This window comes from Sorex fumeus, unplaced genomic scaffold (assembly GCF_029834395.1).
Source record: "Sorex fumeus unplaced genomic scaffold, SorFum_2.1 ptg000044l, whole genome shotgun sequence".
Classification (NCBI taxonomy): Eukaryota; Metazoa; Chordata; class Mammalia; order Eulipotyphla; family Soricidae; genus Sorex; species Sorex fumeus.
In genome coordinates, this window is record NW_026606101.1 from 64,048,182 (window position 1) to 64,063,092 (window position 14,911).

The following is a 14,911-nucleotide window of genomic DNA, read 5'->3' on the forward strand; positions in this document are numbered from 1 at the left end:
ATAAAGGTGGTAGAACACCAAAATCAACAGTAATTTAAATTCTGATGATACATAATATTTTTCTTCTTTTAAATGTCTTCTTTTTAAATGTCTCATAATCTGCAAGCTAAAACTTAAAACTTGTAAGAGTTCACTTAGTAAAGCATTCAATTAAAAACTAAGCCAAGGGTCTAGGGAAATAGCATAGGGGTTAGGATGCTGATGTGCTCAACCAGGGTTCAATTCCCAGCTCCGTATCACCTCCACCAAGCACTGATGGGTAGGACCCTGGAGGCTTCTACCCCAAGCACCCCCAATTATGGTTCTGACAGTCCCCAGCAACACATTACTCTTGGGCTAAGTACCTTTAGGAATGGACCCCATCAAAGAAAATCAACTAGCCAGCCCTTTAATCTTGTCATTAAAAAGAAACATAATTAAGCTACATTTATTGGTTTCTTATTCACCCAAATTTATGTGGGGGCAAGCACCCTATCTACTGTATCATCTCACCAGTTTCCAAATTTTTATCTCTTAGTATTTGGTAACTATGCAGTATACTTAATTATTAATATCAATCTTTTTTTACAGGGTATTTAAAACTGATAATTTAGGTATAACCACCAAAATTTGTTTTTCAAACATTCAAATACCTAAATAAACACTAAGATAATCATAAATTACTTTGGTATAGCGTGTGAATCAAGTTGGCTTTGTAAAAAGTTTATGAAAAAACTATCACACTAGGTTTAGATATATCGATTACAAGAAAAAAGCTGATCTTCAGAGATCTTAAAGTATTAAATACTAGAAAGCATGCTTCATTTGTCCACTTGGGAAAGTCTTACCTTTTGGTTCTTGCACAATGAGGTGTGTACATTCATTCATTTTCAGGTGTCCCATGTACTGACCGCCAGACTTGACTGTGAGCTGCTGAACTGCCTTCCTGTCTGCACTACATAAGCCAGTCACACAGATTATACAACCAAGAAAAATAGGACATCTGAAGTCTTCCATGTTTATATCAGTATATTTAGTTATTTTTCTGAAAAAAAAAAAAAAAAGATAAAACGGAAGAAAATTCAACATATTATATACAACAGGTAATTTAGAATTTTCTAGTATAAATGCAAAAAACTCATGTAACCAGTGCTTTCATTTTTTAAAACATTTAAGAGGTACAAATACATTCAGAATGATACAAATTTCCTATCTAGCGCAATTTAATGTCTTTAGCAAAACACTCATGCTCCAGATACAAATATTCGTTCAGATCAAAATGGTGTTTTGGGGGGAGATGAGGTGGGGGAGAGGCCATTACTGGCAATTTTTTGCCAACTGGGCCAGAGACAATGCACTGCCAGGGATGATTCTGGCCACTCTGGCATGCTCAGGGCCATAGTCAGCAGCGCTTGGGGAGGTCTAGGGCTGCAACAGGAGTGCTCAGAGGACCATATGGTACCAGGGATCAAACTGGGATCAGGTACATGCAAGGTATATGCCTAAACCCCTGTACTCTCCCTACTACCACAAATAAAACTGTTTTAAGGGGAAAAAAATAGACCAATAATTTTATTTTCATGCTGGTTAAAGTGGTGTATTTTTCCAGAACTGTAAAATCTAAATCTCTATTTCAGAACTCAATGCAAAAGTTTTTTTTAATCCTTCCATTTTACTATTTAACATGTTGATCACAGCACTGTTATTTGTGTACTTAATTCACATTCAAATATGAGCTATGGGTGGTACAAGATGGCATCAACATGTTAAGACATAAGCAATAATTTCTGGCACAATACTAAGAAAATTCTCACCCCGCTGTCATACTAGGCAGACAGAGTTGGGGAAATACGTTGGAAAGAGGGTGCCAAAATGTTTAAAAAGTGTTGGACAGTGCTGAAGAAAGCCTAATTCAAATAGTATATCTGAATTTATAGCTCTGTATACTTTTACGGGAAACTGCCAATTCTGTCACTTAAAATAGGTTCTAAGTGCGATAAGAGCAGAGATAGTAATCTGTTTTGCTCACCTATATCCAATGCCTATACCATTTACTAAGTGGCCACATGTTATTGAACGGTTTATGTATTCAATCTTACACATACCTCCTTCAGGAGGGAAAAATGACTGCCAAAATGGCTAACTTAACTCTGCTTTAACATGGTACAAGACAAGAGCTGCCAAAACAATTTTTTCAATGATTTCATATTTAGTGCTGAAAAATTTTTTAGCAACAATAGAACAGAGGGTAAGGTGGGAACAGCTGCCGCTGTATCTGCGTACCTGCTGGCCCTGCTCCTCAGATTCGCAACTGAACAGATGCAAGCCAGGCTGTTAAAATTCACAAGTACACGTCTCCCAACTGAAACCTCTGGGATACTCTCGGGAGTAGGGGCAGACTGAGTCCCCCCAGCCTAAGCCCCGGAAGAAGCACCCACACCCCACAACTGCAGTATAAAATAAATTATCGCAGGCCTGCTGGGAGGGCTGGTTTGGGGGATGATTGAAAAAACGGGGACAATGGTGGAGGGAAGGTCATTCTGGTGATAGGACTGGTGTTGGAACACTGAATGCCTGCAACAGCTGTATGATAAACAACTCTGTAAACCAATGTCTATTACATAAAGTGAAAGGTAAAAAATATTTTAAGCATTAAGTATTTGTTACCTCAAAGCAAATTCTAAATCCATAACCCATTCTACCTAAAGGGGTCCGGAGAAACAATACAGAGGGTAAGGTGCATGCCCTAACACAAACGGCCTGCGTTCAATCCCAGGCCCTTCATATGCTCCCCAGAACACTGCGAGGAGTGATTCCTGAATGCAGAGTGGGTAGTAACCCCTGAGCATTGCTGGGTTTGGTCTAAATACAAACAATAAAGAAACAAAAATAAAAATCTTACCTATCAATTTATACTTAAGAGCTGTACTTTCTGCATTACTGTTTTCTTAGGATGTGAGGAATGAGAGGATGGGGTGAGTTTTGAGTCACACTCTGTAACAAGCACCTAGGTGTTGGGTTCAGTATCCAAACACCATATGGTGTTGGGTACTGAAGTGGGGCACCTTAACCCCTCTACAGTATTTCTGGCCCCTGCTCCTTTGTTTTCAACAAGTAATAATCCCACTTTTGTTTCTGATAACAAATCAAAAGAGGATACTATAAAAGGTACTTTGTAACAACCCACAGTAATACAATATTTAATTTTCCTTCAAAACTAGAAAATATCTGAATGGCTTGCTTACTTCTCTTGTGACTTCTCCCAAAGTGTCTCTACCCAAGAAGGAAGTAAAATAGGTTTCTTCAGGTTTGCAGCCACTAAATATTTTTTGCTACCAACTTCTCCTGCAATAAGGTGAGTTACTGATACATTAAGGTCCTTGAAAACATGTCCACCCATCATTTGCACATATTTGTGAACTTCTTCCTGTAGCCCCAAAGAAAATATAGCATTAATACTGAAGCAAACAATATCATTTCCATTTGAAATAAAAAACTCCACATATATTTTACTGTGGTTAACTTGAATGCACAAATGTTTCTTATGACAACAGAGTTAAATAATTATCCAAATACAACTTAGAAGATAAATATAAAATAATAAATTTTAAAATATTACATTTCCCCCATCTTCCCATATTTACATCTTTCAACTTTATGTATTAAATTACTTCTACAATATTTTGACATTTTTAAATATATAAATTATATATAAAATTTTTAAATGCAAAGATATGTATTATTGCATACTTTGTCATAACTAAAGAACAGCAAATGCAAGATCCTTCAAATTTCTTTCTTTTTTTTTTTAACATTTTTTTTTATTAGTGAAACACCATGAGGTACAGTTGTAGATTTACAATTTTTTGTGCTTGGGTTTCGATTATACAATGATCAGATACCCATCCCTCCACCAGTGCCCATTTTCCACCACCATGGATAATATCCCCCCCTGCTTCTGTGGCAGGGCAATTCCCTGTGTTCTCTCTCTCCTTTTGGGTGTTATGGTCTGCAAAAGAGGCATTGAGTGGCAAACATGTTCAGTCCATAGTCTACTTTCGACATGCATCTCCCCTCCTGGGAGGATCCTCCAAACACCCTTTATTTGGTGCTCCCTTCTCTATCTGAACTGCCCTTTCCTCTAGGATACCCGGCTGGCCTCTAAGTTATGGAGTAATCCTCCTGGTGCTGATCTCAGCTATTCTTGGGTATTAATCTCATATTTTGTTACTTTATATCCCCCAGATGAATGCAATCTTTCTATGTCTATCCCTCTCTTTCTGACTCATTTCACTTAGCATGATACTTTCCATATTGTACCACTTGTATGTAAATTTCATGACTTCATCTTTTCTAACAGCTACATAGTACTCCATTGTGTAGATGTACCAAAGTTTCTTTAACCAGTCATCTGTTCTTGGGCATTCAGGTTTCTTCCAGTTTCTGGCTATTGTAAAGAGTGCTGCAATGAACAAACAAGTGCAGATGTCACTTCGACTATACATTTTTGCCTCTCTGGGATATATTCCCAGGAGTGGTATTGCTGGGTCAAATGGGAGCTCAATTTCTAATTTTTTGAGAATCGTCCATACTGTTTTCCAGAAGGGCTGAACCAGTCGACATTCCCACCAACAGTGAAGGAGTGTCCCTTTCTCGTCACATCCACGCCAGCATCGGTTGCTTTTGCTCTTTTGAATGTGGGCCAGTCTCTGAGGTGTGAGATGGTATCTCATTGTGGTTTTGATCTGCATCTCCCTGATGATTAATGATGTAGAGCATTTTCTCATGTGCTTTTTTGCCATTCGGATTTCTTCTTTGAGAAAGTTTCTGTTCATTTCATTGCCCCATTTTTGGATGGGGTTGGATGTTTTCTTCTTGTGGAGTTTAACCAGTATTTTGTATATCCTGGATATCAACCCCTTGTCAGATGTGTATTCGGTGAATATCCTTTCCCATTCTGTAGACTGTCTTTGTATTTTGGTCACTGTTTCTTTGGAGGTGCAGAAGCTTCTTAGTTTAAGATAGTCCCATTTATCTATCTCTGTTTTCACTTGCTCGGCCAGTGGCGTGGCATCTTTGAAGATACCATTAGCTTCAATGTCATGGAGGGTTTTGCCAACTTTATCTTCAATGTACCTTATGGTTTCTGGTCTGATGTTGAGGTCTTTAATCCATTTTGATCTTACTTTGATCCTTCAAATTTCTTATGCAGTGGACAAGAGTATGAAAATATTAAATACTGGTTATGATACTCTTCTCAGTACCTACCCGTTTGTCCTTTTCGAGGCTTGTGCAGGATATAATTACATCAGACATAACCATATTATGAACTGGATGTTCAGCTCTTGGAACACACTGCTGATGCTGCATACAAAATGTAACTACTTGAGGACCAACAATTCTGCAGCCAAGCTGGAAAAAAAAAAGCTTAGTAAACCAACAGAAAAAGCTCTCCTCCATTCTTATAAAATTGTAACATTTACCATTTCTTCACAAATTGATGAACAGAGATGAATCACCAAATTGTTGCAAGGAAAAAAATAAAGAGCATTATATAATTTCTGATATATTGCTCATTAAATCAACACACACACAGATCAAATAATGAAAACTTTCAAAAGAAGTTCCAAGAGAATATTAACTCAAAATTGGTATATACTTTAACCTCTAAAATATAGACAATCTTTTTTTTGTTGTTGTTGTTGTTTTTGGGTCACATCCGGTGATGCTCAGGAATTACTCCTGGCGGTGCTTGGGGGACCATATGGGATGCTGGGAATCAAACCCAGGTTGGCTGTGTGCAAGGCAAACGCCCCACCCGCTGTGCTACTGCTCCAACCACAGCCCCTGAAATATACACAATCTTAAACTGATGGGGTATGAGTAATAGATCCTATGATGGTAAGTGTTTACATACACACACACACACATTTGGTATAACATACACATATGTAAAATTTGGGATGGGGTTGGGCCACAGTTGGCTATGCTCAGGGCTTACTCTGGTTTTGTGCTCAAGGATCACTCCTAGTGGGCTTGGGGGACCATATGGGTAATGGGAATCAATCCCAGGTGGGCTGCATGCTAGACAAGTGCCCCACTCGCATACTGCTCCAGGCCCCCATACATATTTTTCAAACAAAGCACCCAGCCAATGAAGCAGTTTAAAAATATTACATCTAATATAACCCCCTTCTAAAATACCTATCAGGTCATGAAAAGACAGTATTCCTATGCAGTTCTTTTGTGTTCAAAAAATTTTGTTGTTGCAAAGACAATAAAGGTTGCTCAAAAAATAACCTCCACTTTCATTGATAACTGAATTAAGAAAGGCAATAATCTTGTACAACACCAGCACATTAGTGGGGCTAGGATGGTAATGCAGTGGGTAGGACATTTAAATGCCTTGCACTCAACCATCCCAGATTCGATCTCCAGTGACCCATATCGTCCCCTGTGCCCACTAAGAGTGATCCCCGATTGCAGTGCCAGAGTGAGGCCTGAGCACAAAAGGCTGTGCCCCCCCACCTCCAAAAAAACCAAAACCAAAACAAAACAAAAAACCAAAAAACAAACAAAAAAAATCCAAAAACCAACCAACCAACAAAACACCCAAAATTAAAAAACCCCAGCACTTTCAAGCCAGACTAGTCTACAGTTGCCAAAATAAGCCATGAGTGATTTAAACATCTACAGGGAAAACTTTACTGCTATATTGCTATCCTATATGATTAGCCAAAAGAAAATGAAATTTTTGACGCTGAATCTATCTGACAAGAGTGCTATTTACAAGAGGAGGGTAAGACCGACAATGCTCTTGGCAAAGGTAGGCACAGACTTTCCATATATTGTACAGATACTGCATCTACCTACTCTTCTATGTTTTCTTCTCCTTCAAACAAGAATCACTTCTTTGTAATCTGAATTGAATTATAGCCAGTTTACTTTTGTTTCAAAGCTTCTCTCTTGTCCAGACATCAAAAAAGTAGTAATGAGTCAGTAGACTCTCAAAATCAACAAAAAGACATAATATAGCTCATTGGTATATTAGTATTACCCAACCCCCAAATGCTATCTTTTAACATAAAAATTTTCAGACCATATACAAAGTATAGGTATTAAAACTCAAAGTGTAAGGAAGAATACATAAAGTAAGTAATCTAGCACTCTGCTAAGGCCTTTTCCTCCATGAAACAAACACCTTGCAATTAAATAAGATTAAGCATAGAAGATTTCATTACTAACATGTTTCTCTACCATAGAGTTCACTTACACTAAAATTATATTCCCTGGAGTATATTATCACTTAAATCAATCGCCTAATTTAACAGTCATTAAAAATACTACTCCACAATCACTGTCATGGTCTCCACTGGACCCACTATCTTGGGCCAAGTCCCATGAAAAAATTAATCTAAAAATTCCAGGTAGGCAGATTTTGTGACTAAAATCTCCAGGCCTGCAGAGTCAGAATGGGCTACCTCCCCCTATCTCCCTGTACTTCCGGAAGCCCCGGCAGTCATACACACACCCCAAAGCTATCACCCAGTTAAAAAAAAATTTTTTTTGGCTTTCTGGGTCACACCTGGTGATGCTCAGGGGTTCCTCCCGGCTCTGCATTCATGAATTACTCCTGGTGGTGCACAAGGGACCATACAGGATGCCAGGAATCATACCCGGGTCAGCCGTGTGAAAGTTAAATGCCCTCCCGCTGCATTATCACTCTAGTCCTACCCCCAGTTAAAAATTTAACTCCAGCTTTGTCACCCCATAATGTGCGACACCTAAAACTCCACTGATAAATCAACAGTAGACACCAGATTGGATGGGATGCAATGTAGAAGGCAACCAATCTTGATTAACATAAATACAGAAGGCTTAACCTATAACAACATCTTAGTTATCTCTTATACAAGGCATTAATGGCTTCACAATGAGATACAATTTTCACTAACTTTCTTTTCAGGAAACATCTTTCGATCATTCTGTTAACAAATTATTGATAAGAAGCAGTATAAAATAAATTACTGAGAGCCTGCTATGGGGCAGACTTAAGGGGTGGTTGGGAAAAGTGGAGACTATGGTGGAGGAAAGGTGTAATGGTAGTGGAATTGGTGTTGAAATATTGAATGCCTGTAACAAATCATCATAAACTACTATGTAAACCACAGTGTTTATATAAAGTGTAAAGGGAAAAATTTACATATGTAGGTATTACCTAGCCAATGTAAACTCCAAAATATATTAACACAGAATTGCTTTAAAAGTGTTATTAATGACAGGTGAGACATGATGATTACCATAATGAGTTCCAAGTATAAAATTTAATGTAATATGCTATAGATTCCAGAGTTGAAAACATATATATGTAAATGAGATTAGGCACTCTTTTACACTGTATTAAATATAGGTTAAAATTATAATCACTAATTGGCCCTGATTTATTTTCTGATCATTTTATTTACCAGTTCTTAAAGTTTTGTTGGAATAAGCAATATCAAATAAATTTGTTATGTGCCAAAGGGGGCAGATTGGTATTGGGAGGGAAACTGAGGATACTGGTGGAGGGAAGTTCACACTGATAGTACTGGAACACTAAATGCTAGAAATAACTATACAACAAACAACTCTATAAATCAGTGTTTTTAATAAAGGTAAAGGCCCTCCCGTTGATCGTCGATTTGCTCGAGCGGGCCCAGTAACGTCTCCATTGGAGACTTTGTTGTTACTGTGTCTGGCATATCCAATACTCTCGGTAGCTTGCCGGGCTCTCCGAGAGGGGCGGAGGAATCGAACTCGGGTCGGCCATGTTGGCCGCTTGTAAGGCGAACGCCCTACCCGCTGTGCTATCGCTCCAGCCCAGTGTTTTTAATAAAAATCAATTTATAAAATAAGTAAAAATACTACCCTACGGGCTAGAGCAATAGTACAGCGGGTATGGAGCTTGACCTGCATGCGGCTGACCCAAGTTTTATCCCAGGCATCCCATTTGGTCCACCGAGCACTGCCAGAAGTAATCCCAGAGTGCAGAGGCAGGAGTAACTCCTGAACATCGCTGGGTTGGCCCTCAGAACAACCAAACAAATAGGATTAGAGTCAGCCTTTCAAGTGGTTTACCCTGGCTCAATTCCAGGTACCAAGTATAGTCCCCCAAGCAAAGCCAGGAGTGATCCTTGAGTACAGTCAGGAATAAGCACTGATTGGATATGGCCCCCAAATCCAAATAAATAGCAAACCTTTCTCAGGTGATCAAAGACAATACCACTAAAAGAGTCACATATATAAAGTGACCGATCATTCTCTTTTATCTTCAGTGCCTCATCTTCTGTAATGATCTGAAGATATTCTTCTGTCTGGAACTCTTTTATTGACTGAAAGAAAAAATAAAATATGCCTGAAATCAGTCACCAGTATTTGAGTCCTGTGAACTCCAACCTTCAAGATTTATATCAAATCCAGGCTGTTCTTTTCTCTATCGAAAACTACCATGATAGCTCATCTAGACCTCTGCAGAAGCTTCCCAACTAAAACTGCTTCATTTTCCCCTTCCTTGCCTTAAATCTATACACAAGTACTTAGAAACCTTTCAACAACATGATCAGGTCATCACTCTCTTCCCAAAACCTTCCAGTGGTTCCCACCACACTCAGAATAAAATGCACTTAAAAAAAAAAAAAAAAAGCACTGGCCCACAAAACCTTTACAAGGTCTCTGATTCCTCTTTTTCTTTAAAAAAAAAAGAGTACTGTTATTTATGCAGCCACTGATAAAAATGACTGAAGCTGACATTACTTTTTAAAAAAATTTTTACTGACTAACCATGAGATAGACCATTACAAAGCTGTTTATGACTGGGTTTCAGTCATACAACAATCTAACGCCCATCCCTCCATCAGAGTACATTTCACACAACCAATAGCCCCCCATTCTCTCCCACCATCCCCAGACACCCCCCTCCTCCCTTTCTATTTCTCAATCCCTCCCTCCATTTCTCCCTCACCTTTTATGCATTTTAGAGATCATTATTTTTTTCAGGGCATTCAGTATTTTTATCGGGAAGGTAAGGCTGGGGTAGCTTTTTTAACTGGATGGCAGCTTTGGGGTGTGAACTTGACTGCCAAGGCTTCTGGAAATACAGGGAGGTGGGGGGAGGTAGCCCATTCCAACCCCAAGAAAGTCTGGAGATTTCAGTCACAAAACCCGCACATACAAATTTTCAACAGATTAATATTTAAACAAGGTGGGAGTCTAGCTGGGGTCATGGCGATGGTTTTGGATTGAGGGAGCAAGTGGCTGCCTGGGGCTCTGCTTGGGCGGGCACCAGACTGACCCACCCACCTCTGGTTTACCCTGGTCCTGCGTGGGTCCAAGATTAACTGTAGCTTTTGATCTCTTTTGAAACTTACTTAAGGTTTATGAAGCAAGACCAATAAATGAGCTTGTATAGCTGAGCCAGTGGTGGTTTGGGGGCATGGCCCCCACATACCTAATTTCTGGCCATTTAATTTCTCAGGAAACTTGGTTCTGAGTTGTTGGGGTCTGGCCAGAGGCACAGCAGCAGTTTGGGGGTATCAGGAAGCCTGAAGGCACCATCAGGCTGCTGATGCACTCGCCCCACAGGTATAGGTTGACCTGCTGGCAGCACTGTACCCCCAACTTTTTTCCCTCTTGCTTATACTTCTCTTAGCCACCAACCATTCTTAGGCCTGGAACAAGCTCAGCTCTAAGTCTAAGAACTATTCGAATATCACCTCAATAGAGATGGTGTTAGTCATGAGATACCCATTTCTTTTGTTTTTCTTTTGGGACTATATCTGATACTAGCTATGCTCATGGGATCATACGTAGTACCCAAGAATGAACATATGTAGGATGAATTCAAGGCAAATGCCTTACCTACTAACTCTTCTATCTCCAGTCCTTAAAGACCCTTTATTTTTAGTCTACTTTATGAATAAAAATAACACTGGTGTTATGTACACTGTTATGTTGACTGCTTGCTGGACCTCTCAGGCAGTGCTCAGAAGCCCAGGGACCCTTGAGTTTTCAATTCAAAGCGAGGGCCCAAGAATGTGACACTGCTCAGGTTCCGAGGTGCTAGGGAACCGAGGCCTATACCTGGCAGTGCATGGGGGACCATCTGGTGCAGGAAATCAGACCAACTGTGGTGCAGCCCCCAGTGTGTCCATTTCTTTCATAGAAGAATGAGTTTCACAATCCGCTCGTTACTTAGCAGAAGTGCATGTCTGGGCAATGCTGAAGTCACACTCAAATTAACCCTTTTAAAAACAATTTTGTCAGATCAGGTTACTTTTGATTAAACCCTCCAGAGGCTCATTTGACTGGAGGAGAGGCGCAGACGTCAAAGTTACAATGGTTCTCAAGGCCCTATGTAATCTCTTTAACTCATATTTTCTTAATCTGTCTCCCATGCCTTGATCACTACCCTACTATGTGTAACGATACACCAAGCACTCTCCTGGGGCCACTGTACGATTGCTCCCTCAGTCTGGAATCTTCTTCCCTAAATATCCACAAGGTTAATCACCTAACCTGTTTTAGATATTCTCAAACTCATCTTCTCCGGAAAGTCTACCACAATCACATTATTTAAAGTTGCAATCGGGGCTGGAGTGATAGCACAGCGGTTAGGGCGTTTGCCTTGCACACGGTTGACCCAGGTTCGATTCCCAGCATCCCATATGGTTCCCTGAGCACCGCCAGGAGTAACTCCTGAGTGCAGAGCCAGGAGTAACCCCTGTGCATCGCTGTGTGTGACCCAAAAAGCAAAATATTAAAAATGTTTTAAAAAATAAATAAAATTGCAATCTCCCCTTCCTCCCCAACAAACATCTTTTCAGAGCCCTTTAACCCATTTTGCTTTTTTCCAAGAGCATATGGTAAAATACTACGTGGCACATGCTTTTTGGTTTTGTTTTGGGGTCACACCCAGTGGACTACTCTCAACAGACTACACAATGTTAAGGATCAAACCCACTTTTCCCAACATGCAAAGCATGTGCTTCAGCCCTTTGAACTATCTCTTGGCTGCTGACTAATATCTATTTCTTTCTATGAAAATAGAATGTAAATCAGAGAAAGTACAGAGAATTTTGCCTGCTCTGATATACCTGAAGCTATGTTCTATTCTATGTTTTTTTATTCTGGTTTTTGGTGCATACCCAGTGGTGTTCAGGGGCCATATGGGATGCCAGGGTTTGAACCTGAGTTGAGCAAGAGCAGGGCAAGCACCCTGGTGGCTATCTCTCTCCAGCCTCTATATTCTATTCTCAAAATACACCTACACTTATCAAATTTACTTATTCACAGACAACACAAAATTAAACTAAAAACTGAGTATCAATTTATACCACAACAACAAACTTTTTAGATCTAATCACCATGAAAATTTTCACATCAACCATGGGCATTTTTGTATGATGCATTATACTAGTTGTCCTCAAAGCAGTAAGCATGGGCACACGCATAATATGTTATTACTGTATATTAAACTACACCCCCAGGGGTATGGTGCCGCCAGCAGGTCAATCTGTACCTGTGAGGTGAGTGCATCAGCAGCCTGATGGCGCCTTCAGACTTCCAGATACCCCAAAAATCTGCTGTGCCTTTCACCAGACCCCAAAAACTTGGGGCAAAGTTGACCAAGAAAGTAAAAAGCCAAAAGTTAGGTATGTGGGAGACACACCCACAAACCACCTCCGGCTCAGCTATATAATGGAGGCATGGCCTCTCTAGTTCCTGATCAAACTGCTTAAGAGCCACAATCCCAGAGACTCAGAAACAAATCTTGGAACCCAGCGGCTTTTGGCAGAAATGCGTCCAGTCCCTGCAGTAGGTTACTGTCGCTAGGCCACCCCAGGGGGGAAAGGGTGTTGTCCCTCCGCCTGCTCCCCCTTGGCGGCTCGGTGGCCATCATCCTCCGGAGGCCATTGGACAGTCAGGTCTGGGTCCACAGTGACGAAACTTGTTGGGCCTCAAGGGATGGGGGAGGAGCCAGGCCTGTCCTCCCCACCCCAACGAGACCCCAAGTCATCACCCACAAACGGCCTCTCTGGCTCCTCATCAAGCTGCTCAATGGCCATGATCCCAGAGACTCAGGAGCAAATCTTGAAACCCAGTGGCTTTTGGCAGAAATCCCTTCAGATTTAAGTGTTAAAATTTCAAAATCACTTGGCCCTACTGCAGCCACGTGACATCATATGTTATTCATAACCATCAATAGAACACAAATTGTTTACTGTTGCCTTTTCAGCAGATCTGAGTGTTGGGGTAAAATCTCAAATAATAATGGTGGGTCTGGAAATATTCAAAATATTGAATGTGATCAAAATAGAGAGAGAGTAATGTGGAAATCATCTGCCCCACAGGTAGGGGGAGGGTGTGGGATGGGGGTATACTGGGGTTTCTGGGTGTGGAGAATGGGCCCTGGTGAAGGTATGGGTGTTTCATGGTATGACCGAGACTTAAACCCGAAAGCTTTGTAACTGCTCTCACGGTGATTCAATAAATAAAATTATAAAAAATGAAAAAAAAAAAGTAAGGTATAGTTCATGCACAATTCAATCAGCTAATCAGTGGCTGAATAAATAGCAGTACTCCTACATTAAAAAAAAACCACACCCCCATGCACATAAGTGCATGTTATAAACATTACACCATACATTCTAACATTACACACTATGCATTCTACGTATCATGTAGTAAACTATATCTCCCACTTTTTTTTTTGGCTTTTTGGGTCACACCCAGTGATGCACAGGTGTTACTCCTGGCTTTGCACTCAAGAATTACTCCTGGCAGTGCTCAGGGAACCATATGGGATGCTGGGGATTGAACCCAGATCGGCTGCGTGCAAGGCAAATGCCCTACCCTCTATACTATCGCTCTAGCCCCTATACCCCACATTTATCATGAACATATCTGAAGGAAAAAACCTAACACATTGGAACCAGAGTGATAGGACAGCGGTTACAGTTATGGTGTTTGCCTTGCAATGCAGCTGATCCAGGCGGCTGATCCAGGGCCGGTCCCTGGCACCCCATAAGGCCCCAGAGCTCAGGCGAGAGTGATGTCTGATACTGATGTGATGGGGTTGGGATCTGAGGTGGGGGTAAACCATACACATGGAATTTGATCATGGCTGATTGTAAAGTTGGGCGCTAAGAATAACTCTGTAAATTACAGTACCTCAATAAAAAAAAAATTAAAAAAAACTAACACATCAAAGTTCCTTAAACTTCACTTTTAATTTTAAGCAACTGTGGTTTGCATACTGTTAATGGAAAAGTTTTATGCACAAAATTAAACTTTCAACGTGCACAGGAAATACACGGGGAATCTCACATGAACACATTCTCCTGAGTTGGGCCCCAAGGCTGCATCTTTCCAACCGGCTTGCAGGTCATCCCTGCCTATGCCACCGAGTGTATGAGTAGCCCGGTTCTTCACTTCCACCTGCTTCCTCCCGCTTCATGCGCAACAGGATGAAACACCCTCTCCACAAAGGCCACCTAAGCATTCTAGTTTAGCAAACAGAAGAAAATGAATTTCCCCGAACAACAAGCCAAGGTAGAAACGTCCGAGCAAAACCTCAACACCCCCAATAAAGAGTAAATGATACACGAGCACCCCGTTAAGATGCGCCACAGCGCTGTCCCCACTTGAGTGCCCATCAGAGTCACACTACAGAGGGCGGTAACTCTGGCTCAGGATCCCCGTCAATCACGGCAGCACGCTCAGGGCATCACATGTGTGTGTGGGGGAGACACACTCACGCCTTTCCACACCAGTCTTACCTCAAGCGCTTTAAAAAAGTTCTCGGAATTGTCGGGAGACTTGAGAAACTTCACAAGGTACGGTTCTGATTCCTGGTCACTTCCGGACATTTCCGAACTGCCAAAATAAAAACCCC

At 40.8% G+C, this 14,911-nt stretch overlaps 1 protein-coding gene across 3 annotated transcripts in view; it reads right to left on the reverse strand.

Annotated features, from left to right (window-relative positions):
- TOPBP1 (DNA topoisomerase II binding protein 1) overlaps positions 1 to 14,911 on the reverse strand; it is a 52,997-nt gene that overhangs the window by 37,327 nt on the left and 759 nt on the right. For 2 of the 3 annotated variants that reach the window (XM_056121998.1, XM_056121999.1), the window contains exons 2-6: positions 14,796 to 14,892; positions 9,216 to 9,350; positions 5,248 to 5,391; positions 3,225 to 3,406; positions 828 to 1,024 (exon numbers count right to left, since the gene is read on the reverse strand). In XM_056121998.1, the coding sequence (XP_055977973.1) occupies positions 828 to 1,024; positions 3,225 to 3,406; positions 5,248 to 5,391; positions 9,216 to 9,350; positions 14,796 to 14,885 (748 nt within the window). In that variant the 5' untranslated portion in view covers positions 14,886 to 14,892. Of the gene's footprint in view, positions 1 to 827; positions 1,025 to 3,224; positions 3,407 to 5,247; positions 5,392 to 6,852; positions 6,967 to 9,215; positions 9,351 to 14,795; positions 14,893 to 14,911 lie in introns of those variants that run through there. The other variant, XM_056122000.1, reaches the window with a different exon arrangement.